The sequence below is a fragment of the Anabas testudineus genome, chromosome 12 (genome assembly GCF_900324465.2).
Source record: "Anabas testudineus chromosome 12, fAnaTes1.2, whole genome shotgun sequence".
In the NCBI taxonomy this organism is placed as follows: domain Eukaryota; kingdom Metazoa; phylum Chordata; class Actinopteri; order Anabantiformes; family Anabantidae; genus Anabas; species Anabas testudineus.
Window position 1 is genome coordinate 11,737,893 of NC_046621.1, and position 25,691 is coordinate 11,763,583.

Genomic DNA, 25,691 nt, shown 5'->3' on the forward strand with positions numbered 1-25,691 from the left:
AAGAGACGTAACAAAAGCTGAAAAAATGCTCTTAACACTACTCTGTTATATAAGCAAATGCCACCACGCCATAAATGAATGGGCCACCTATACAGTCAGCACCTCACAGCACATGTGTTGAAGAAAACACATTTGATATATAAAACGCATGACAATACACAGTGTGTCTGGCCAGGAAAGGTGCAGGAAAGGTCTGTTTTAAATATGGGAAATTACCCAAAGTCACACAAGAAACCAGGGAAATCTATCAACCCATGGAAACTTTGTAGCTTCACTGCCCTGCTACACTTGACATTTAAAAATATACTCCAGGGCTGCAGATGAAACCCCCATTTGTTCCTCCAACTCTGAAGTCTGTTAACAAACATGAAGGGAATGACAACTGTTGAGGGAGTCCGGCACATGCTTTTGCAATGTTTTGTCACCTCCTTTCCTATTTCAACCCCTGCTCTTTTCTCCCTTCTTTCCAGTTTGATAGCGAGGAGCAGTTCAACAGCAGCGTGAAGACTCTGCTGTCCCGTCTCCCAAAGCAGCGCTATCTGAAGTCCATCTGTGAAGAGATTCACCATTTCAAAATTACAAAAAGGTGCGTCGATTTGTGTGACTGGAGGCCTTTAGACATCTGTGTTTTGACTGTTACTGTCACACCAAAGGGAAATCTTACAGATCTAGTTCTATTCTGTTGATTTTAACGAATGAAATAAACACTTTTACTGTATTATTTAACTTTTCCCAGTCAAACATAGAGAAATATCAGGAACATGATATTATACAGACATCTTCCAAAACAACCCTGCAGGAGTTCCTGTGGAAGATCAGCCAGAGACCCCTTGGTCTCGCCCTTCAGCTCACTCCCTGAGTACAGATATTTATTAGATGAAACCCGAAGCAAACAGTGGAATACATTAAAGACCACTTAAAACGAGCCAGAAGAGACTGACTTCCTTTTATGGGCAGCTGCCACTCGAAAGCTCCAACCAAGCACTCCAGGTGAAGCAGTGACAGTCGGTCCTTCAAAGGGAGCTGTTAGACGGATAACTACCGCCCTGCAGAACATTAAATCCTCAGCTGATCCCATTTCCTGAGGTGAAATCTTGAGAGGGATTTGCCTTGTTTGGCCTTCTGATGTCTACCTCTTAACACCCCAGTTGATTGACAGTGAGGGTGCAGTGTAAAGAGGGAGGCTATGGAGCAGTTAATGTTCCCAAGCTCCCCAGCCGAATATGTTTTCAAAGCCCAGGTGTCTCAATGTATTGTGACACTACGAATGCCCATAGAAAGCAAAACCTGTGAGGGATTCAACAGATTTCCTTTCATGAATGAGTTGAAAACTAAAATTCAGAAGTGCTCATTGTTGCTTCCCGTCTGCCTCTCCAGAGCAGTTGGTATTCATTTCCTGTCTCTGCCATGTGTTTGGTTTGCCATTTAAGAGGAAAAAGTCTTTACTGATAAATGAGCGTCACAGCGGCAACAATGGATATATTCAGCATGTGTTTTGATGTTTGTTTTGTTGTTTGTGGTGAACAGGCAACTGAGGCCAGATGAGTGGGCTAAAGGCCTCATGCATCACCGGGCTGCAGCGAGACCATAAACTAAACAAGTCTTTCCTTTCAGCAAAACAGTTGGCCGGGCCTGTATACACTATACACCCTGAATGTCTAGTGCTGTTCTAACAAGCCTACCGCTATGATGGCAGCTCTGTGAAATCAGAAAGAAGAGTTGGATGAATGCCCGTCAGAATGTAGTTGCCGGTCTTGGGAACCGGAAGTTCTGTTGCAAAGCTATATGTGAACATGCTGGAGGTGATAAATAAAAAGTCAGTGGATCACTTAAGTCATTAGGATTCATAATCTGGAGACTTTCACTACTGCCATCAGTCATGATGCTAAAAAGCTAAATAACTAAAAAATGGAAGACGTGATTGGAGTCCGATTGTGTGTAATGGGTTAATAGGTAATCAGTCGTATAAATAACAGATGTTCTCCTCTTGCAGGGTTGCTGTGGTGGTCTTGTACAGCTATAAGGATGATTACTACAAGATCCTTCTGTGAAAACCAAGGTGCTCCACTGGACTGGGAGATACCCCTGCATTGCTTGAGCCTCAGATTTTTGCGACGGTTATAATCCTTGGACCTATAGAATCAGTTTAAAGACTTGAAGGCCTCCAAAGACACAACTGATTCTTTGACAACGTCGAATAGCAACTGAGCGAGTCAGCTATTCAATCCAAACTCCATTACTTTACTCAGTGTTTTTTTTTTTTTTTTTGGTTCTCTTAAAACAAAAGTAGACAAAAGGTTTACTGGACTTTGTTGCCTTAATAGAAGATTAGGATTTGAAAGAGAAAGGGCTTTTTACTGAGGATTGTGTCATAAAAACTACAGTTTTACATTTCTAATTAGCAACAAGATGGATAGTAGGAATAAATCACTTTTTTTCCAACATGTAGCTGTGGTTTTGTGTGTTTAACCCTAACCCTTTTTAAATTTCCCTTTCTACATAAATGTGCTATGTAGAAGAGTGTCTTCTTCTGAGCAAAGGAGATTTCTAGTTTGGATTTCTATTTGGACATCTCATAAATATCTTCAGTCCGCTGCTACAGGTTTCTCAGCATGCAGTGGCATTTCGATGAAGTATTTATCGTTTTCAAGGCCTGGGAAACTGACCCTGCTGTTTGCTCAATCGATTTTCTGGAGAAGCTTCCTGACCTTGAAGTTGATGAGGATATTCTGACAAAACAACAACTCAGTCTGTACTCAGGATTATCCAAGTTTCCAGGTCTGGTCCTCACGTCTTTGTGTTTTCCAGTGTTTTATTAGCCTATTTGATAGATGGTGTATTTTTTCTACTTGCCCTCCAGAAACAACCCACCACCAGTAAACACATGTGCTAGTGCTACTGAGATAAGAACATCTGCGGTAAGCAATAGGACACTATTCGATCGAAAGAAACCAAGCTTAGACAAATTCCCATTTGGATCAGAAGCCCAGGACCAGATGTGCATGAGTCTGCAAATCTGTGAGTGAAGTAAAAGCCACTGACGGATACCATTTTGGATTACATCACTGCACTTGGGGGGATTGCTCCTCCAAACAAAGAATCTTTAGTGCTGGCCGCTTCAGTTCACACATTTATTTTTCAAAATAAGTAAATACTACAGTTCACCATCTAGGAAATATATTTACAGGGTTTGCAGCAGTGAAATAAATAAGGTTGAACAGAATATAGCAGATAGAAATGGTAAATGGTCTACAATGTACAGCAGCTTTGGCTACAAAAAGTTCATTAAAAAAACACACACTATAGCATTAATAAATAAAGATATGTGAAAAAATAAATAAGGTACTCTTTTGTCCTACTAATTTAAACTACTTTTTTTTTCTTTTCTTTTTTTTCAACAGATAAAAGAACAAAGAATTTGCGTAAGCTTTTACAGTCGCTCTTCATTTTAAAGCACATAGTCATGATTCAAACAGACACAAATCTACTGAGTTACTAAAACACTTCAATACATATTGGTCTCCAACCAATTTTGGCATCACAATGGTTTTTGTACTGAGAAACTGGCAATGGATTTAGGAATCTCATCCAAAAGCCTTTTTCTATGAAACCCCGGTTTGTTTCGTAATGCTTCTCGGATTCTCTCCTTCCCCGTAATGATCGGATTGATGCAGAGCCTGTGAACACTGTGTTCACTTGAATTGTTCAACATCTCAATGTGCTTAATATGTCTGTCAGGTCCCTAAATAGGGCCTTCATCCCCAACCAACAAAAAAAAGAAACGCGTGCTTAATGTGCTATGATGTTGTCATGTGTACCATTATGTACAGTTACTAGCAGGCTCCCTTTACTGTGTATGTTCCTGCATCATATCACCAGTAGGTGACAAACTGATGAGCACAATCAGTGATCGTGTACAGTACAATCAGTTCATCTTTATAATGCATGAATGAACGACTGTTTTAGATTCCTTGATATGGGCCTAACAGCTACTCGGTGAGAACAGGAGCAAAGAAAATGCATTAAGGCCATAGAATTAAGGCTTGAAAAACTATTATTTCTAACCATTGCTGACATTCAGTGTGAACAGTAGCTCCACACACACACACGCACAGAGCTGTGAGAGAAGTTATGAAGTCAGGCATGGTATCAAAGGCATTCCTCGTAGGTCCAGATGAAGCATCTGGCACCATTTTGTCTCCTCTGCAGTCAATAAAATGACCGTCTTCCTGGATGAACATCACTCCACTTCAACTTAAGCTCTGCGATTTTTAAATTCTCTCTCCTTGGAAGGACCAAGTTTGGAAGAAGAATTGTCTACTGTGTTTAAATAGGCCTGTTGATGGGGTTTTCTGAATGGAATGACTCGAGTCATTTGAAGGCATCACCAAGGCTGTTACCTGTGTGATGGGAGTGCGGGGGGGCGGTTTACACTGGCACTTTCAAAAGATTTAGGCGCCATTGAAACAACCGTAATAAAAACAAGTGCTGGCAAAAATAACACTACAACTAGAACAAATACTGTAGAAATATACAAAAACCTAGGTGGAGACCACATATTCTAAAGCAGGGGTTTGGATTTGGGAGTCTGTATAAAGCCTGCTGACTTGATTTGGCTGCTGAACTTAATCTGATCCAACTGGGCTATCGGTTCAATTGGCCTCCCTGCTGATCATAATGATTACATCCGTGACACACTGATGTCATGACATTAGGAGGGCAGCATCCTCTATGCCCTCAAACCCCTGTCCTGAAGCCTTAAGTTCATCTTATTGCCTTAAAGTTCCAGTTTCAAAGGAGACAATAATAAGTAATGATATTACAATGTTCACAGTCAAAGTCTGATTCTAACACAGGAGCCTATCTGGCAGCCTCCTTCTCTTTTTTAAAGCAGAGCCCAGAGTGGATTTGTCCTTTCTTTTTCCACCCGTCCATCCACCTCCCAGCTTCTCACTCCACCCAAAAGTCCAAACACAGACGAATATGGAGACATGATAAATGAAACGGATGCTCTGTCTCCTGTAGAGCACAGAGACGAGGGCGGGGAACATGGCAGTGCCTGAGGCGTGGGCACAGTTTCACAAATCACCTTGGATACAGCAGTAGGAGAGAGCGGGAGGAGCTGGACAGCTCTGATCTGCAGAGTCTGAGTTTTATTTATTTGTTTGCGCTTTAGCGTGACGTCCAGTCGTTGCCCATGCTCAGTTTGGCTCTGGGGATCTTTTCCACACAGGAGGTGTTCATTTCTGGAGAAAAGTGGATGATGCCACAGTCGTTCTTCACATTCTGAAAGTTGTTCTCCTTGGATGGCTCCATATAGACAACTGAGTTCTTGTTTACATGCTTCTTCAGGATCACCGTCTAAGGAGAAAAAAAAAAAGTTAATTACTTGGAATAAACCGAAGCCTGTTCTTTCATCCCTTAGTGTCACACTACCATCTAATTTAATGGTAAACGTGTGGATTTTATGACCGACATGACCTTGTTCAAGCCTAAAGTGCAGGGCAAAAGGAAAACACATTAATCCTAATGTCTTGACAGGTTTAGGACCAGTTGTAGCAGAAGGTAGAAGATCAAGCAGAACTCTCTCAGATCCATCCACTGATTAACACTGCACATGGCTAATGACATGACACAGTGAGTGTAACTTAGCACCACGGCACTCCAGTGCTTCAACACAAATAAAAACATTTATGTGATTTACGCACGGCTCCTGACCTTCTTTGGTGCACTGTAGCAGGACATCTGCACCCACTTCTTCTTCTTGTTAATGAGTAATGCCATGATGAGGAAGATGATGATAGCCAGCAGTAGACCTGCCAGAATCCAGGCTGCTGATTGGTAGATGATGGCCATCTCTGTTTTGCTGGGGTCATTCTCACCCAAACCTCGCTCATCTGTGGGACAAAGACGAAACTGATGTGGGATATCCTGGGCACAAACTGTTTCCTATTACTATTACTTTCCTACCATCCTTTTGCCAAATCTAAATTGAAACAGGACATTTTTAGTCCATTTATCACTTTCACACAGAGGGTCTACTACTATACATTGTGTTAAGGGGATTGGGGGGGGGGCGATAATGAAGAAATTGATTCGTTATGTGTGTGGAAACAGTCAATTAGGTGGTGATTAAAGAAGCAGGTACCTGTTGCAGCAATCATAGGCGGTACAGTGACAGTGGTGAGCCACACTTCACTTTCCACCGTGGTAGTGACCCCTGTCCTGGAGCCACTTGTCGACATAATCACAGGCGCTGACGTTGTCATTTCTGTTCAGACAACAATACAATCCATTACCACTATGACTGGTGTAGCACAAAACATTCCAGACAAATATGTCCAACTGTGGGATTACTGAATAAACTTCCTGCCGTCTCATTGATAACCTTTGTATATAGGTGCTGCCGTCCACTGCACCACTTTGAAAAGGTATTACGTAAAAAGTGTTATTTTCCACTGGGCGGCCGACAAAAAAGGGCACATATTAAAGTGAACAATGGGCTCCTAGGCTGAGGTTTTCCTCTATAGGAAAAGCTGACATGGAGCTTTGCCTTTCTGTGCCACCATAGAGAGACAGAGAGAGAGAGCTGTGGGCCAGTTCAGCCGGTGACAGGAAACACGTGTGAATGTACGGATGCTCGAGGAATGTTTTCGTTCTGAGTCGATCGTGTGTGTGTATGTCACATGGAATGTTGTTGTGAATGGTGGTGTTTGCCCAGGTAGCGCCAGAGTGGCTCGGTCTACTGAACAAAGACGTACATGTACATGTAGTCTGGAAACCGGCACTTTCTCAGTTACTCCCTCTTTCTGAAATGTAGCATTAAGAATGACAACTTTCCCAGAAACGTGCCGAGTCGTGTTCAAGTGGTGCCACTGATCTAACGAATTAAAGTTTTTGCTCTTAACAACTCTTCTCAAATTTGTATTTATTATTAGTGAAATAATTTTGCCAAAACTAAGTCTAAACCAACTTTCTATTTACCAAGACGAACTTAAATACTCACCAATACACTGTGGGCAACACTGGCCTTTACGTAAGACGGGCACCCTGCAATTGGCAACCGGACAGCGCTGAGAGAAACACTGAATGGTGCCGTTGTTGCAGGTGCAGCTGGTGCAGGCGTTAGCCTTCCAGGAGTCTCCAGCCAGAAGCAAGTCTCCATCGCTGGTTATGCAGTACTCATGCTGGCTGTTGTTCACTGGCAGCAAGGGGTTCAGCTTCTCCTCTGTAGTTGGAGGCACAGGGAGGATTCATAATAAAAGCACAAAGGTAAATGCAAGACATATGGCTGTGTGGTAGGTCATATTTCAGCCCCTGTCCTCACTTAACAGAAGGCCTGCTCCTAAATGAATCCTGTATTTAACTCCTCAGTCTAACATATGAATACATACATTATTAGGCCTTTAGGGTTGTATTCAAGATAAGAAGCCTTATTGTATGTTAACCAAACACAAGTGACACCATATGGCAGATGTCTCTCTCTCTCTCTCTCTCTCTCTCTTTATCACACCCCTGCAGGTCTGAGCTCTTTGCCTTTTCATGACAAAAGCCTTGGTTAGCAACTACTGTACACACTGCATTACGGAGCCGTGCACATACATCATGTCAGCGTGATGTGTATTATTCCCACATTCCTGGTGACCAGGCCCATACATATATCAAAGGGTGGCCTCTGACAATCTGCTTTTGTGAGGGGAGATGCAGCGATAAGGCCGTCTGGCATTTTCAAGGAGCGGCTCTCAGTTGCAGTCATGCATTGCTGATTTGTGGGCCTCATATGAGATATGTCGTTTCTTAGTATATGAGAAAGGCTCGAGTGTTTGGGTGCCGTTGTAAATAAAGTATGCGTGTAGTTTTGTGTTTGCCCCGACATTTGTTTCCGAGTGTATCCCCATAGCAATAGCACAGATTCAGCAAGATAAGTTACATCCTTGCCCCTACCAGCAATGACAGAGTTAGATGATCCTCTGGTGTGAGCCACTGGGTGAAAGCAGTCCACATGTGCTGCTGCCTGCACGAAGGATCACTATGTAAACCTAACCAGTCTTGGCTGGTTTCTTTATGAGCCTGTCTGCCTGACATAAAACCGCCTGACAGAGTACAACATGCAAGACCTTCAAGAAACCACATGCTGATAGCACATTTTAAACAGCTTTATTCATCGCGAGCCAGTACCCTAACTTCTAATGACCCCTACTTTCTTACAGTCTGCGCTTTTTTTCCTCTTACCTGGGCATACATGGCAACAGGTGTCTTTGTTCCTTATCGGTGTCTGGCAGACAGCTGGAGGACACACTTCAGTGTCGCACAGGACACGTCCCTTCCTGCAGGTGCATCGCGTGCACTCGTCCAGGTTCCAGGTCTCTCCGTCCACGTACAATTCCCCCCCGGGCGCTCTGCACACAACCATGTCCATCCCCTCTGGCTGACCGCTGCCTGATTCATCTAAAGTTAAAAAAAGAAAAAGTATGTCTATGTTTAGCTATCGAGTTCACATTCTGCACAACTTTCAGTGCCGCACAAACATTCACTCAGCCGTTAACAATAACTGTTAGATGATGATGTAAAATTACAAGTAGAACCAAAAGAGTCTCCAAGGAGAACTGCTTTCCATAAAAAGAAGCTTCAGGCAGTGCAGGGGCAGTGTCTGAGTTCTGTGTTGACGCTAATTTGTTAAAACATCTTCATGTCCAGCAGAGTGGTGGACATCTGCAAAAGGTTACACTGTTGTCCCCTGACTGCAAAGTGTAGCTTCTGAAAGTTGTAGACATTCTTTCACCGCTTAATATTTCAACAGCCAACTGAGTCACTCCTCCATAAATATCCAGCATGGTTTGGAGGGTTGTGGATAAAAAAACTTGTGGGTGTAGATCTGTGTGCCTTCCTTTTTGAGAGAAAGACACAAGAGACTGTGTGTTTGCAAGTTCAAATTACCAGAAAGTCTAAGGCAGCAAGGTAGCTCTTGATCCAAAGGCCTGGATTAAACAAGCTATTAGAGGTCTGTGTATTATCTAGTACCAGGGGGATGTGTGTGTGATCTAACTCTAATCTTTCTGATTACCTCTCTGACCTGTTCAGTCAATGTTATTATTAGTAACAGGACTGATAGCAAGATAATATTACACAGGTCGACATAAACCTGCAATTGTCCTGTACTTGATCTAATAAATAAAGTCCCTTTTGAATTATGAGACATACCCTCACACGTAGGGCAACATTGGTCAGGCTTGACAGCTGGATGAGAACAGCTGGGCACAGGGCAGGATATGAGCACACACATCTCCCGTCCGGAGTGGCAGATGCAGTCACGGCAGCCATCATGCCAGCTGTCTCCTTCCTTGTACCGACGCCCATTGGAGGTGAGGCAATAGCTGGGCATCGGGGTCGGGGCAACGGTGCTTGGGACGGGGCCTCTTTCTGAAGAACACAACCACAACCATCATGTACAGCATAGAAATTAGAGGGGGAGAGTGAGGACTCACTGTGGAAATTTCATTAAGTACATTTATATTTTACAGTCGAAACAGACAGTAATGGCTGTCTTAGGTTCAATTTCATTATACGCTAAAGTGAGAGCTGAGTGGTCTTGGTTCTAGTACTGTCATGACAGTACAATCACCAGCTATGACATATTGCCCGCCTCAAATAAAGCTTAATAATGTTTAAAGGGAGAAACAAAAAAATAACCTAAAACAGTTTTTAAAAAACTAAAAGTACTTACTTTCATAATTTTTTTCCTGTCGCAAAACATATCAGTCCACAGAGAGGCTAATCCTAGACTTTCTAAATCAGGTATACAGCAGTTTATTTGCAGTAGGTAGTGGTCTGTGTGTATGTGCCAGTTGGTGGAGTTTAGGCAGCTGCACTGATCATCTCACCATATAAGAAAAGCATATTTGAGTCTGGAATATTTATAATACAGCTAAATTGGCAAAATAAACATACAACATAAAATAGAACGAAGCATAAAAGTGGCGTCTGCATACTTGCTTTAAAATAATGGGTTAAGGGAATTAAATTTGAGTTGCACACAGACGCTGGATGAAGCTTAACACCAACAAGCAGACATAAAAGTCTCCATTACAGAGCAGTAAAAGGTCACAGGAAAACAAAGCTGCAGCTAAGTGCAGCAGAAATTCATCTCTGCTAACAGAGCTCTCCTATCGTTTCCCCCCCCCATTTACTTTAAATCATAATCGACTTTGTGGTGAAACGGTTTGTGCCACACGTTCACCTGATATACAGTAATAATCTCATAGTGTGAGTTACCTTTACACATGCAGATGGAGCAGCCCTTCCTGTTCTGTCTATAGCCGTCACTGCAGTGCTTGTCACATGTGAAGGGAGGACATTTGACACAGCGGCACATCTCACAGCCATGCTTGTTCCTCCTGTAGGGAAACAAATAGCACAAGTAAAGTAGATCAGCGCCAGTTGTGTACAGCTTAAATCCAGTTTCAATCAACATCTGGACCTGCTTTCCCCTCTCTACATTAGCTGCCTTTGAAGAAGGCCAAATAAAAAGGCCAACACGTGAGATCACTGGGGCTGGTACACCACACCAACCCGAAAACTCTTAAAGAGGCAATCTAGAGCCAATTCATGTGACTTTAATTCGCCCAGTTGCCCTCCATATTGTCGAGCAGAAATATACAGTAGCATACGAGAAGGGCAAGGGCCATGAGAGCTGAGAAACCAAAGTCCGGTTATCAAAGAAAACCAAACTTAAAGGAATGTCCTCACATACCGAAAGGAAAAATAGCACCAGGAGTGCCAGGGCTGAAGAGTCTACAGGGGAAAGAGACCAATTATGTGCCTAATAAAACATGGATGAGGTGAAGATTGATACTCCTCAACTCCTCTCCGTCCCATTCATCCTTTCTCAACCACTCTTGCCTACCTCCGTCTCTCCCTCCGGGTAAATGATGATACCAATTTTCCGGAGCAGTGGTCTCATCAGTCTGTGTGATTACTCTATTAATATTCATCTGCAGGTCGACATAAATAAAAGACCCTCAAACCCGTGCACTGTGCTGCGTCCCATAAAGAGGACAGAGCATGTCGGGCTCAGCAAACAGAGGACACCATCTATGCTGAAGCAGCAATAACAGCTATTGAAACAACACTGGGGTTTAGAGGGGGTGGAGGGGTGGGGTGGTGGTGGTGGGGGGGGGGGGGGGGGGGGTTGCCAGTGTCTCACTGTACAAATACAGAGACGGAGAGCGCAGCGATCTTAGAGCAAAGCTTTGTTTAAAGATGATGTGTGGAATGCCAAGTAGCACGTTGGGCTCCAGGGGGATATAGGGGCTTGGGGAGGCTCTCGGGGGGCCCAGGCCTCGGGACTGCTGGCTCGGCACAATTTGTAGCGTGCCACAACTGTGATGCCATTCATTACTGGTTTGGTCACAGTGATTGATTTTTACTGTTGAAGGATGGAACACATACTAATGTCCCATCTTATAATGCCCAACTTCAGCCATAAGTACAACCCTGAGAATGTCCTTCATCTACACTGTTAACACAACAGAGGAGTACTCAACACATGACTAAACATTCTTCTCAAGGTTTACATTCATCCGCTTTGGAGGCCCGTATCTTCAGATTTGAAAATGTAATTACAGTGCGCGCAGGAAGTCATCAATACAACTAGTGTAAACGCTGCGTTCCTTTGTCCCTTTTGTTTCTTTTGTGGTGGCTTCATGCAGGGGTCCTGTGTGAGAAGACAAATCTGCATTGTGAGGCTGGCAGGCTCTCAGAGAGGCTTTAGACTTCTGAAGGTAGACCTAAACAGCTGCATATGAAGGATAAAGCCAGGACTTCCTCTTTCTCTCTTCCCTGCAGGATCCCTCTCATTTTTCTCCTCTCCTCTGGCATCCTGCACAGACATATCAGGCCCATCTTGAGCTGTGGCTCCACAGAGTATGGTTGAGCTACCAGCAGAATCCCAACTGTATATGTTTCATAAAGGCTGCTTTTGTCCCGATAGGTATTTGATCGTTGTTTTGAGACGGGACGGCGATTTATGATTTATTAGTTCCTGGGGACAAAACGTCTCGGGCAGAAAGCACTACCAGATGTTTGATTGGGTTAAATGGGATTAGAAGGAGAGAAGTTGCAGTGGTCTGAGAGGCTAATGTGGCACAAACACACACACACACACACACACACACACACACACACACACACAAGTTTAGACACAAAGTCTAGGAGCCACCAAGGTAGCTCCTTTGATATCAGATGCCAAACTACAGTTGCATGTTTCTTCCGTTTGAACAGGACCAAACAGGCACTGGCCTCTGGGCATCAATTGATAGTGTTATTAACCATTTACATAAAGGAAGCGACTGCAGGGAATTGACTTTTATGGAATGTATGAAACTCAACTCTTAATACACAGATCACAGATTTTTAGATTGAACATCCAGTTTGCTAAAGAGAAGCTGGACCTGTGTACTTACACATATCCATAGGGGCAGGTCTTAGTGCAGGTCAGAGGTCGGCAATATTGGGGGATGCTGCACTCACACACTTCACAGCCAAAGTTATCTCTCTCATATCCCATTGGGCATCGCAGGGAACAGTATTTTTCCAGGTCAGGGCAGGAGTCATCTGAAAAGGGTTAAGAGAGGGGTCATCTGATCGTGGGCACAACAATCCATCAAAGGCAATGGCCAGATTGTCTACTGGGGTGCACACACTGAGCCCATGGATGTAAACAAGCTGTGATGAATATGAACATGCCTAAGCTGCCGTTTTTTTCCTCTTTGTCACTATGAGCAAACAGGTAAATACTGTGTTGTATTTCTACCGCTCTAATGCACTTTAAGTCAAGACTGCAAGAATCAGCATGTCAGAAAAAATCAAGTCAGTCTCTGAAGGTTTAAATCTTACAGTTCAACACAAAGTGAACTTACTTTTGAGACACTCGCAGAGAAGACATCCGTTTTTGTCTTGTTGGAAGCCAAAGGGGCATTCAGACCCTGAAAAGGAGCAGTTTTCCAGAGGAGGGCAGAGCATGGGGCTAACCGTTTCATAAGAAGGCTCTGGAGAACAAAGAAGATGATAGATGGTGAGAAGTGTGCATGTGTGCAGCTGTATGTAGAACACAACAAAGGAGAAATGGCTAGTCCTGTTATGAATTCTTCCTGCTTTTATACTGTATGTGCTAGCCCTCAGGTTTAATACTTAATCTAGGCTTTTTGTGCCAACTATAATAGCTACCTATTCACACTGCTCTTATTTTGGAGTAAACAGCAATTATGGATAAATATAGAGCAATTACACCAGGGTGGGTCGCACTGTAAGGGGGATTATACCTCTTTGTATTATCGTGTGGAACTGTCTCCCATTAATAAACTGAATGTTTCTAAGAAGCTTTACCAGTGAAGATAACTGAAGTCAGACAGACACCGGCATTGTCCAGATTCTCTTAAAACAGGGTCCAACACACACATAAACGTACACATGCACCAAAGAAATTTGCATCAGATGTCTCTCGCCACGTTCGGCGGGAGGAGCAGCCCAATGAGCTGTAACTAATAACGCTCACAAAAAAAAAAAAAAAAGGATCCGCTTCAATTATGCAGCCTCCTGTGTTAAAAGTACGCCGCAGCTCTACACACAGGTGGGTCTCATTTTGGCGGGCAAGGGTAATAATGGAACACAAAGAACCCTGCAGCTTGAAGAATGCTCTGTGGCCTCCCCTTTAATGAGCCCATGCTGACACGGCCTCTGTTGTAAATCCGCAGGGCCACAGGAGCCTCCCACATGCAGTATATATAGATCTGAACTATACATTAGATATAATATAAAGTGCTATTTAGCTTAAAGACCAGCACAACTCTCTGTACCTTCACAGAAGGGACAGCACTCTCCGGGGATCTTGACTGGGTTCTGGCAGCTCTGTTTGCAGGCCATCGCCGTGCAGTGCGGTCTTCCATCCACACACTGGCAGAAGGTGCAGTCGTCCTCTTTCCACTGCTCCTCATGGGCTCGCAGCTTATTACTCACCCAGCAGCTGGCCTTAGTGCTATCCACAGACAGTAATTCCACATCTGACAAATGAAGTGACAGAAGAGGAGAATGTCTTAGCTAAGTCGCTTTTATAGTGTGGTTTGGCGACTTTACTGCGATTTAATTAAAATGAGACAGAGAGAACAAAGCTGAAGCTGGCACAATTATTAACGTGATATGGAAACTGGGTTGTCACTTAGGGCTACGAAGAGAACACAGCTGGACCGAGGTGATTTGTTTAGATTTAGAAGAAGCCCCTGGATTTGCAGCATTCATAAAGTTTAAAGTTGAAATGAGAAAAATGAGGTTGGAGATTTAACTGTGTAGTCTAAAAGGAGAAGATTTTATATTTGGAAACACAGCTGGAGTGATGAGATTTACAACTGCTGGTCCCCACAGTGTCCAGTAGCATTTTAGCCAAAGGCTTGAACTTATCCATGCAGTTTTCACCTATGATCCTTAAGGTCAAAGGCAAGGTCAGCATCTGATACCACAAATTCTTCTTTTCAAAGCCATTAATCTGAAGTAGGAACCATAATGTCTGTGAGAAAGCCGTTCTGTTCAGCTGGAAACGATGAATGAGACTCATGATCAGGAAGGCTTTTCATCATTTACTACTATCAGTTTCAGTTGTTCTGTTAAATGTATTTATTGGCAAGTCATAAAGATTAGTAGGTGCTTTCACTGTGTCTCTGTTGACGCTGCTAATAACTTAACATCAATAAGCAACCGCCACGTCGATCCACTCTTAATATAGAGATATTGATTAGTGCAGCTTTAAGTATAATCAGAAGCACCAAACCTTTTATACACCTTCTAATAAATACATGTGAGAGCAGCTTTTGCCATAAGAAAGAGATGAAAGCATTCCAACTAAATGCCTGCACATTCCAGGTGTATCTCCAACACTAACCTAACATGATCTCCTCGGCCGTCTCATTTTCTCTCTCTCTCTTTCTCTCCCTCATGCCCGATAAACTATAGCCACGCAAGCATAGGCCCAAACTGGCTACCACCTCCATCCACACACTTCTGGCAGACTGTAATGTGGTGGCCATATGCGCTGCAAGACCATGTTTTAACAGTTCCCAGTATATATATATATATATATATCAGAGCTCCCTACCTGACTTTGAGCACATGTGTTTTTGCGAGTGGGTCACCCCTATTAAGCCAAGGCCAGATATTACAAAGCCATGCCATACAATGTGAAAAGGCTTTTTATTCTTTATTCTTACCAGTAAAAAATAGCCCCTACCTGGTTCGTTTAGTTGCTCTTTAGTGGACGTCTTTTATACCAGGTATGTTAGCAACAGTGGGTATATGAGGAAACTATTTAAGTGTGGTTGGAGGTAAATGTTAGGCAAGGGGGATTTGTATAGCAGCTTTAACACAACTGTAAATCAGAATCTCCCAATTCTAACAGGGCCATGCATCTTAACAATAAAGGAAAATGTGTGTACCTAAGCAGACAGGACAACACTCGCCGTCAGGAATGTAGAAGTTTTCACAGTCCAGCTCAGCGCACTCTGCCTTGGAACAGAAAGAGATTCCTCCACGGCACTGACACAACCAGCAGGTATCCATGCGGAACACTTCTCCCTCGGAGAACTCCTTCCCGTTATGGACACACCTGGGAGAAACTAAGAAGGAGAAGAATAATGCTTAACACACTCTGTGGTTGACAATTAAGGGTGCTGCACTCTGCCAGATGCCCTACACATTTACCAGAGATTAGTAGCAGAGTTTCTCCTCATGACTATATAAAAGACAAAAGTAGCTTTCATCATAAATGTCAAGCTTGATGTGTGAGAGATTATCGCAAGTGTATACCATTATTTACAAATTCATAAACATCCATTCATCTTCTGCTATTGACGGAAAAGTTTATCTGAACCAAATGGTGCTGAGGTAGATGGATGAAGCTGGTTGGATGGATTTATCAGACAGTGGAGCCAAGTCCAGGAGGAGGAATTTTAGAGGATCTATCAAGTCTTGAAAAGGCTCTGAACTCTTGCAGTGCCAAGTGAAAAGAATGCTAGAGGCTTTGGCAGTGTGTAGACTCAGTGTGCTGGTGGCAGGTGGAGTGAATCAGTGCTCTGGCATCATTTTACCAAAGACATAAAATGACTTAAAAGCACTTTTAGCTGCATTGCCCCTACTATGAAATGTATGAACAAGCTTGTGTAGTGTGTGTATGAATTATACTGGCATACAAACAAAAACAGTATTATCAATAGGTTCTATGGCGCTGGGAACAGTTACAGTAAATTACGTTATGTCATCTCAGTAGTAAGGCTGAGTTACACATTCAAATGTCCCACAGTGGCCTGGGTGACTGAACAGTCTAGGATCTTAAATAACCACATACTAACTTCTAATCATCAAACACACTCCAACACCGGAAATTAGGCAATGTGGTTATGTAAGAAAAGTCCCCCTGACTCACAGGAGTAGCTACACTCGAGTAAATGTATTGCACAGATGCAAGCAGATGGGGCCGACAACGGCTTCTGCGAGAGCGGAGGTTACGGCGGCATCTGTACGCCGTACCTTTGAGTGCAGAATCAAAGTGTCTACGGCAATGACCCCACGCCTCCTGACAACCAGCGCTGCACTCTAACACAAAACAGCTGGGCTGACTGAGGTTTAAGTACAGGGGAGATTTTGTTGATCTTTTATTCTCTTCCTTGCCGCCTTTATGTTCCCTTCTTTCTGCCTTCTCTTGTTTTACTCACAGTATTCTTGCGTCCTGCTTCGCGTGCAGCAAAACCAAGCATAGAAAATGCCGCGGGCGCTTTAGCTGGCCGAACTGAAAAAGCGCCGCAACATATTTTAACGCTCACACAAGCAATAGGAAGTCATACAAGGGACCACTCACATGTGATTTCCGCAGTGTTTGTTAATGGTAATCCCTAAAACAACTTGTGGCACAGACTCTAAATTCCAGTCATGTTTTGTACATGTGCAGCCTTCTCTAAATTGAGGTGAGGATTGGGTGTGGAGATGGATGGACTATAAAACACTGACTAAGTCTGTCTGGATAATTCATAATCAGCTGTCATAATGGTCCTTTTTGTGGTTTAGAGGCAAATAAAGCACAACCACAGTGGGAAACATGACTTGTTCCAATAGAAAATAATGGTGGGATTTAAAAAAAAGTTTTATAGAGACACATTTGACTAGTTTACCATATCAAATATGAGTTGCTTCAGTCATGAACACTAATTAGACATCAACTTCTGGAAACGTGGTTGTTGGTTGTGAACGTGGTTGTGTTTACAACAAACTCAAGCTGAGGTCACTGAGAACTAATAGTGTGGTGTAAATCTCCCAAAGCCTTGTGCGGTTCTGAGCCTGCTCTGCATCCAGGGCAGACTACAGGAAAGCACCTGCAGCATATATGCCAGTTAAAGTGTTCATAAACAGCAGACCCCAGCTAAACAGGATCCTCTGTAACATCAGATGACGTCAGGTCAGGACAGTGCTTCCAGGTTTGCTCTGCCATGCAAATACATCCGCTCCCCAGCTAGCAGTGGAAAGGGTTTATCCTTGATGATGGCCAAAATCCACAGGTCGGGCTTACTGTCACTGGAAACACTGACCCTGTCTAAATATGAGCGCACAGCCAGGTTGGCAATGGAAACAAGTTAATCAGTCCAAGTCCAACATGCAGAGACAAAGGATGTATGCTAAAGTGTGTTCAAGACAATAGATTTGGCATTTCAAAGCAATGTTATTGTGTAAAAGAATGCATATGTGTAAGTTACAGTGCTTTGGGGGCTCCTGTAGGACTGGGGACGTGACTAAGGGGCCCAGTGAATGTCCCTGTCCATAGTCCCTGTCTCTAGAGCTTTCTAACATGGCGCGCAGTCATGCACACCTAACAGACAGTGGGGACAGCACAAAAGGCATCAAGCCCCAGATCCAAAGAGCAGCAGACACTTGTTATCAAAACACTGATCCCAAGGCCCCCACACGGCTGCCATTCAGCCCCCGCCGGCCTGCCGGACTCGATTACCCTCCCCATTGGCAGACTGGAGCACATAAAAAGCATTCCCATCAATGAACTGCTGAACCTTTTCCCTTTGGACGTGTGACCAGACAGGAACCCTTTGACACTGCACTTCTGTTGAGCAAATTCATAGCCTAAGCACTTTTCTGGTCACCGGGCTCGTTAAGTCCATTAATTCCGGGACAGGGCACTCATTTATACATGTGGAGGGGCCAGAATGGGAATTTGTTCTGTTGGTAAAACAGCGAATATTTGTTGGGAGCGCAGAGTAAACAGACCAATACCACAGGTCCCCTCCCTGCTGTCCTGCCTCTCCTGGCTGCCTCTGGGTCAGAAAGTGCTGAAGTCTGTATATGTGAACAACAGCTGTTCGCTCTTGCTTCTCTGAGCCTGTATTTCCTTAGTTTCTTTCCCACCAGGTGAGAAAAATGATGCACAAGTGCATTTAAGAAATGTGCTTGGAAAGAGTTATTGTATTAATATCACTTAAAGCAATAGAACTATTCACAGATACACCCTCCAAAGTCAGAGTCTGAACCATGATGTCCGTCCTGGGAGCCATTGACCTAACACTAATTATCAGCAACTTAAATTTTTATCTGCGGACATTTGGTCAGTGGGATGGAAAGCTTGACTCTGGTGAAAACTGCCTCCTTGAACTTGAATCTCACACCAACTGTGACCTTGCAGCACCTAGTGGGAGACCAACTAAAACAGATAGAATAGTGTGCAGTTCATGGCAATCACCTTTCTGGCAATCGAAGACATCGCAGCAGTCTCCTGGTTGGCCGCTGGCCTTGCTGAGGGACACGGCACGCTGCCCACTTGGGCACTGGGGCTTAGGGCAGGCATGAAGGTCACAAGTGCACTGAGGAGGAATGGATGGGCAGCAACTACCTGGTGGCGTGTAGCTCTTGGTCAGGACTGAACCCTTGGGGCAGGAGGGCACCTGCAGAGCAGGACACATCACTCCGGCACACCTCAGCTCCTCTGAAACACACACAGATATAGATGCACATTCACATTAAGTTACAGGTGTATATTGAGAACATAGTATGTGCAAACTTTGGCATCTTTTTTTATTTCTCTTATCCCTTTGTAAGAGATTCTGTAACAACCAGCTTGTACTGCTCCAGCTCCGACAGTGGCTGCACTGTTCACCTAGAGGAAAGGAGGGTGTGTGTGTCTACTGCCAACTCGTAGTGTCAGATGAGCCACTTCAGCACAGTTCACACAGTGACCCAACACAAACTCTGTGCACAGTCGTCACATCCCCACTCAGCATCCTGTCCCAGAGGTGAGAGTGGCACTGTAGACAAGTGCACATCCTGTCTATGGGCCTCTGATCCCACCTGGACTGGCTTGACCCTACAATCCTAACAGCCACCCATGCTCTAAAATAATTCATTAATACCAGCGAAGCTTCAACAGGGCTTTTCTTCTCGCCAGTTTAAAATCTCCCCGCCATATAGCATACCAGGATGTGTTCAACTGCCAGAGCCAACATAATAGCTTGATACCCCTTGTTAAGGGGGGGCTGTACTGCAGTACTGCAAATCTGGGCAAAGGGCTTAGTGGTATATTTTGGAGCCCGTTCAGGAAAAGAGAAGTGGAGCACCCCTCTGTACAGACCCTGTATGAGAACAGTAGCTACCTTACAAAGATTGGATTACCCAAACCAAAGAGATGTGTTTATTTTGGTTCTCGGTGTCACTGTAATGTATAGAGTGCAGGCAGACGAGAGGCACTGGGGGAAAGCAGACTCACATCCTGTCATATATTTGTCCATCACTAAATCATTTCACAGATCTCCTGCTTAAAGCACAGCTTATACACATGTTGTAACACCCGCTGAGAATGGCAGCATTAACTTGTGCAGGAATTATGGGAGAGAATGAGGAAAATATGGTAATTGTCATCTAGTTTAAATCACTGGTGACATTTAAAAGAGCAAACACGACAACAAATGACTGCCTCATAAGAATGTTAAATTAAATGGATTATAATTTACTTGCAAGGAATGCCTGACAATCCTTGCATACATATGGTTTTTGAGGGGAGGGAATGGTAAAGCCTGGGGTTGCACAACAGCACTTGGGGTTTTGGTAGTGTTTCCAGAAGTTGAGATTTGTTGATGGCCTTCCCAGACTGGTGCTGGCAACATGAGTCTCTCAGAGGATGTACCTCATCCCTGACATTTGAAAACCTGTAAACGGATCCCTCTGAGTTTTACCACCAGATGGGAAACTGAACTGGTAAGCATTGATAATGGCTCTGCTCTGCCAGTCCTGAACTCCAGAGCTGGACCTCAACTGTACTGTATATTGTCATCTATTCTAGCTTCACGAACCGAACTCTCTGGTCTGAGCTGGTGCTTAAGTAGCTGTTGGATGTCTACCTGACCTAAAATAAACACAGAGGAGAGGGGCTGAATGACTGTGGCCAGTGTATTTTGGGGGGCGAGGGTTACATTTATGACGGATGAAATAGAGGATAAGGGAAATGTTGAAATATTTCTGACGCCAGATAAATAGACCAGGAGTGTGAGGTGTCTGTACTGTACTGTTTACTCAAGTAACCTGGGAACAGAGAGGACTGCCACAAAGCTCTCATTGATAAACTTCGTAGCTGAATAGTGTCATAGAAAATGAAGGGGAAACCCCTGAATTCACAGAGGCTACAACCCTTTTAACGGTTTTTGGCACAATTCCTATGCTGGAGTTAAATAAACTTCATTTGGAGGCACTGATTGGCACGTTTTGCACAGAGCGCTGCTGCTCAGTTGAAGACCGATTTTGCATATGAAAACCTCAAACTGTTTAAAGCCATAGAAAATGCCATGGGACATTCTTGCAAAAATGTTTTGCAGTGAAGACTACTTTCTATGTGCTGTATGTGTACCCGAGGAAGGCTGATTACCCTTTCAGTTGTGATAATGGCTAGGGTTAGAGTATGCTGGGAAAAGCAGCTGGCAGACATACCATTGTCATTCAAATGAATACGACTGTAGTCATCCGTGGAAATGGCCCAACCCTTGCATGTGCAATTAATATAATTTTCTAGCTGGCACTATAAGCACTAAAAACAGACAAAAAAAGGCAGCAAATGGATTTTATCCTCTGGTGTTTATGTTCCATCTCTGAGCATGAATGGCTGTAATTAGGGAGTCAGCGACCACAGAACCAATCTTCATATCACAATGGTGGCCATGCTCCAGCTTGTACAAACACAAAAGGCCTAATTTGGTATGCTTGATAAATGCTCTGTGCAGATTAAGCAACGGGAGCTCTTGTACAACTGTAGCGCAGCAAAGAATGGAAAACCTTTGACCTCAATGCACAACCTGCCACACACAAATGCACAATGCAGATCTGGAAGAGATGGGAGAAGGAAATTGCTTCATTACCACAGAATGGTCTCTTTTGTAAACAATGCGTATTTTTGGTATCTCAGCAGCTCATTGAAGAACGAAAAACACCTCATTTCTAAATTGTTTTTTTTTCTCCTTCTTCTTTTAATAGATGGATAAAAAAGAGCGCAGTCTTTCTTCGAAACCAAAACGGCTCAGCAAGGCAGAGGAGGCTGTGTTGACAGCCTGAGTTTACTCTTGGAAAAAGTGCACAATGCGAGTTCTGTTCACCGACTGACTCTGGAAGCAAGTCAGCAGAGAACAAAGCTGTCTCAGTCCAGCTGCCTTCCTTGGGTTTCTGGTCTGTCCTCAGGTTTTATAAAGTTGCTCCGCAAAGGGACACATCAGGGCCGTCTCTCACGTAAAGCTGTGGGGGCCTGGTCCAGTGCCCACTAGCCGCTACAGCTGAGAAAGTCAGCACTGTTCAATGTGTATATCATCATGTGTGAGGATTCTGGAGGAGTCTGGGAGGAGAGTCCAGGCCAAAAAGGCACAGACAGGGTCACCAGGAACAAACACTTGGTGGGAGCTTGCAGAGATGCAGGAGTCCTCCCAGTCTTTGTCTAAAATATTTGCAGATGTGATTTAAGTATTATGCAACAACATTGCAACTGCTATGAATGGCCATTTTTAGGTGTGGTAACAGAGTGCTCAGGTGTAGGTACACAAAGATCTACTCATGTACTGTATGTGCAGAGATAGTGTACACAGCATGTGCTCATTCCACTGAAACACACCCTTTCCCTGCCGTCTGATTGCCAGTAAGATTAGGCCAATGACAGTGAAGGAGAGGCATGGCCTATCACTCTGGAACAAAAGATATATGAAAAGGTTCAACTGGGTGCTGTACATTAAGCACTTAGGGGAAAAATAAAGTTGTGGCATGCGCTATGCTTTAGAGGACCTAACAAATTACAGCCCCCATCTGTAGCAAATGTAGAAAACATGAATAAGGAAGACCCCCATGTCTAGACAGATGTTGAATAAATTATAGAAGGTAGTTGAGTTATGTATGTATTTTATGGAGGAGAAAAGAACATTTGATGATAAGCGATGTGTTCCAGGAGACAACAGGAATTGGCTTCGGTTGCAGTCATGGTCTCTTTGATTTGTTAATAGTTAGGATTGGGTCAATAACCTGAGGTTGTAGTCTTAAATTTAGTGAATGGAGTGGGCTGGGTATGCAGGAATGATTATCTAAGACTTCCTGTGTGTGTATCTTGGCTTTTCTTGCTGGCCTAATATTGGATATTTTGGTTAGTGGCTGACCATGAGTATTGAGTGGGCTGACAGCAATCCCAATATGCCTTTGAGGGAAGTTCTTTGTCTCAACCGTCACACAAGAGTTCTGTCTCCTCTTTAAAATCACACTGGGAGACAGACAGCTTGTAGGGTACTACAGGGGCCACAACTTCTGCAGAAGGGCACACACACACACACAGCGCTGAGACGTCTTGCAGCCCCTGCCAGCCAGTGGCGGTCTGGCCCAGACATTAATAGCCACAAAGAGGCTGCAGCCAAGCAGAACTAACAGTCCTCTAACAGGTCAGAGGGAAGCAGGACAGAGGTGTCATAGGTGGGACAAGTTAGTTTGTGACATGACATCATGGAGGGGACTACTTCCCCTCTATGATAAAGACTGCTATTGCATGTCCCTGTCAGTGAGCATCAGCAGAGGAATTCCTCTGAAACAGCAGTTAGGGGGCTTATCAAGAATGAAATATGTAAACCATCCTAGAGTGTAAAATTACCCAACACCACCCTGCCAAGTCCCTGGGGTCAAATACCTCAACAAAATGGTTGGCCCTCAGTTGTGATTTCTTATCTTCTTCCATCTCCCCCTTCCCTCGTCCTCACTTATCACATCCTTTCTACAGTCCCAGACATGTGGGTAATATGTCTGTAAACTATGCTGCCTCTCACCGAACCTCTGTAGCCTAATTGCATCGGTGTCTTATACAGTATTCAAGAGAGAACTACAAGTAGAAGTATTGGGTAATCAAACATGGACAGAGGCAAAGTTGAAAAAGATGCTGACATTTGACAAATCGCGATGAGTCACAGCGGCAGGATGAACGGAAAAGCCCACTGAGTGAGTCAGAGAAAGTGAAAGAAAGCCAAGGCAAACCACTACCAGGTGTAAGCTTACTAGTCTGAAGATGATGATCCCTGGGTCGGTTCGGGTTTCTTTCTCTGTTTTTAATGTTTTGCTGCGTGTCAAGATAAGTGAAGATACATTTGTTGTCACAAATTAAAAAGCAGTGGAGGGACACCGTCACTATGGAGTACAACATGACTGAGCAAATAACAGTCCCAGTCTGGTTATAGAGGAAGCTCCTGCTGATGACAGACAAAGGAAAACCTCTGCCGAGACATCTAGACTAACAAGATAATTATCACACACAGACACATGCACAAACACAGATGCAGACACGCAGGCACATTTTCCCCATACATGTATATAGGCTCATTTCACGCACGTGACAACATATATACAGAGACGCGCTCAAAGCACGCGCGTGTGCGCATCTTTCCACATGCAGACTTACAGACATAACAGACACACACATCCTGGTCTCTTAATGAGGGGCCATCAGAAGGGGTGGGTGTGTGCTGTGGTGAGAACTCATAAGCTGCTGAAAAATGTTGTTTACAGTTTTCACTGCTGTGAGTTTAGACTGTCATCCACTGCGCTCCGGCTTTGAGATGACAGAGTTACAAAAACGTAGGAGACTAACAGTACATGTTTCATCGGAACACAAGACTTCAGTGATATGTGCAAAGAAGACAACGTATGATGAACCATACTTTGTGAAGTTATGTCTCACAACAAGCTGAAAACATTCTATAATAGGCCTGTAATGGTATTTGCTAATTAAATAATGACTATTGTGTTGTCACTGTGCGGGGAACACAGACCGTCACGTTCACATGCTTCAGACTTAATCTCTTCACGAGAGCACCGACAAGTGTTCTTGTTGTCTGCCTTTGAAAGCGGAGCTGTTGAAATTTACCTAACATACACAGAGGTTCAGCGAGTTCGCTCAGTGGCAGTCCTGTCCTATTTTGCAAATGTCACTCACGAGGCAGCAGCCGGCACTCAGCGCCTGCCTATCTAATAGACACCTCACAATCCAAATGAGGAAACTCAACTCTCACTGTGCCAATGATGTTTTTTCGCTTCCAAGTGTCAATCAGGGAGACTGCAACAAGCACAGATAAACACACATTCTTTTCTTGCACTTCATTTAAAGGGTTCTCTTTTAACTCCTGCACGGGGCAAGAATGTATTTTACTCTCAATCTGCACATTTAAGCCTCAGGACTGTGTCTCCTGTAGGAGGAACTTCCAAAAATACTATTTGTCAATGAACCCTCTCTGCCACTCCTTCTCTTGTAATGGAAACTTTTTCTATATGTGCTTCTCTGTCACTTAGATTCACTTCTCTCTTTCACTCAACATCTTTCCTTCTTGTTTTGTGCACTCCTGATCTGTCTCTCTCCTTCCCTCCCCCCCCAGCCTCTAAACATTATCATGGGAATTGCCGCGTATTATGCCGTCTGCTGAGCTTTCACAGGTAGCGCAGGATGGAGAGATGGAAGGTTTTCGACTGTGGCGTGTGACAATATGTTTCCCTTCAAACATAACGAGCTGGGACATGAAGAATGCCGTGGCTGTGTTCCACTCGAAGGGGATTTATGCAAGAAAGGGGCAAAACCTTTAGCAGCCAAAACTGTAGTGCGTGTTTTAAATATGTTTATTTTAAGCATAGAGAAAGAGAAGATTCTATTATGTAAGAATACCTTTCAACTTACAGGTGTACATGCTCATATGTTAACGCAAAATAACTCGAGCTGAGCGGAAGCTACTGGTCGACTGTGGTTGTAGTTGCAGGTCATTTGAAGGTTACCTGCTGCTTCCTGGCACTGGCTGCGGTTGATGTAGGCAAAGTGGTGGTGGCAGCTCTGAGACTCACACACACAGCCCTCAGCGGTCAGGTTACACCCAGAGAACATGCAGGCTGGGTTTGATGGCCCCACATACTTCTCTCTGTGCCTTTCTCGGTGCTCGTGCCTTCGATTTTCTAGAATCCACCCGTGGACACACAAAAACCACAGTCATCAATGAGTCACACACACACACACACACACACACACACACACACAATAGCACACACAACTCACTGAAGGTGAGTGGGAAACCACTGGCCTTACTATGTGTCATCACTATGATATGTAGTTAGTCACCCCA

At 44.0% G+C, this 25,691-nt stretch overlaps 2 protein-coding genes across 2 annotated transcripts in view; one reads left to right on the forward strand and one right to left on the reverse strand.

Annotated features, from left to right (window-relative positions):
* The window catches only part of eif2ak4 (eukaryotic translation initiation factor 2 alpha kinase 4), a 19,037-nt gene extending 16,595 nt beyond the window's left edge, over positions 1–2,442 (forward strand). Inside the window, exons 38-39 of the mRNA XM_026353739.1 lie at positions 471–586; positions 1,994–2,442. Coding sequence (XP_026209524.1) covers positions 471–586; positions 1,994–2,051 — 174 coding nt within the window. The 3' untranslated portion in view covers positions 2,052–2,442. The remainder of the gene's footprint in view (positions 1–470; positions 587–1,993) is intronic.
* crim1 (cysteine rich transmembrane BMP regulator 1 (chordin-like)) overlaps positions 2,252–25,691 on the reverse strand; it is a 27,758-nt gene continuing 4,318 nt past the window's right edge. The window contains exons 3-15 of the mRNA XM_026353740.1: positions 25,351–25,524; positions 18,779–19,021; positions 15,480–15,659; positions 13,854–14,057; positions 12,918–13,046; positions 12,462–12,612; positions 10,273–10,394; positions 9,202–9,420; positions 8,233–8,448; positions 7,007–7,228; positions 6,149–6,271; positions 5,719–5,897; positions 2,252–5,361 (exon numbers count right to left, since the gene is read on the reverse strand). Of these exons, the coding sequence (XP_026209525.1) occupies positions 5,173–5,361; positions 5,719–5,897; positions 6,149–6,271; positions 7,007–7,228; positions 8,233–8,448; positions 9,202–9,420; positions 10,273–10,394; positions 12,462–12,612; positions 12,918–13,046; positions 13,854–14,057; positions 15,480–15,659; positions 18,779–19,021; positions 25,351–25,524 (2,351 nt within the window). The 3' untranslated portion in view covers positions 2,252–5,172. The remainder of the gene's footprint in view (positions 5,362–5,718; positions 5,898–6,148; positions 6,272–7,006; positions 7,229–8,232; positions 8,449–9,201; positions 9,421–10,272; positions 10,395–12,461; positions 12,613–12,917; positions 13,047–13,853; positions 14,058–15,479; positions 15,660–18,778; positions 19,022–25,350; positions 25,525–25,691) is intronic.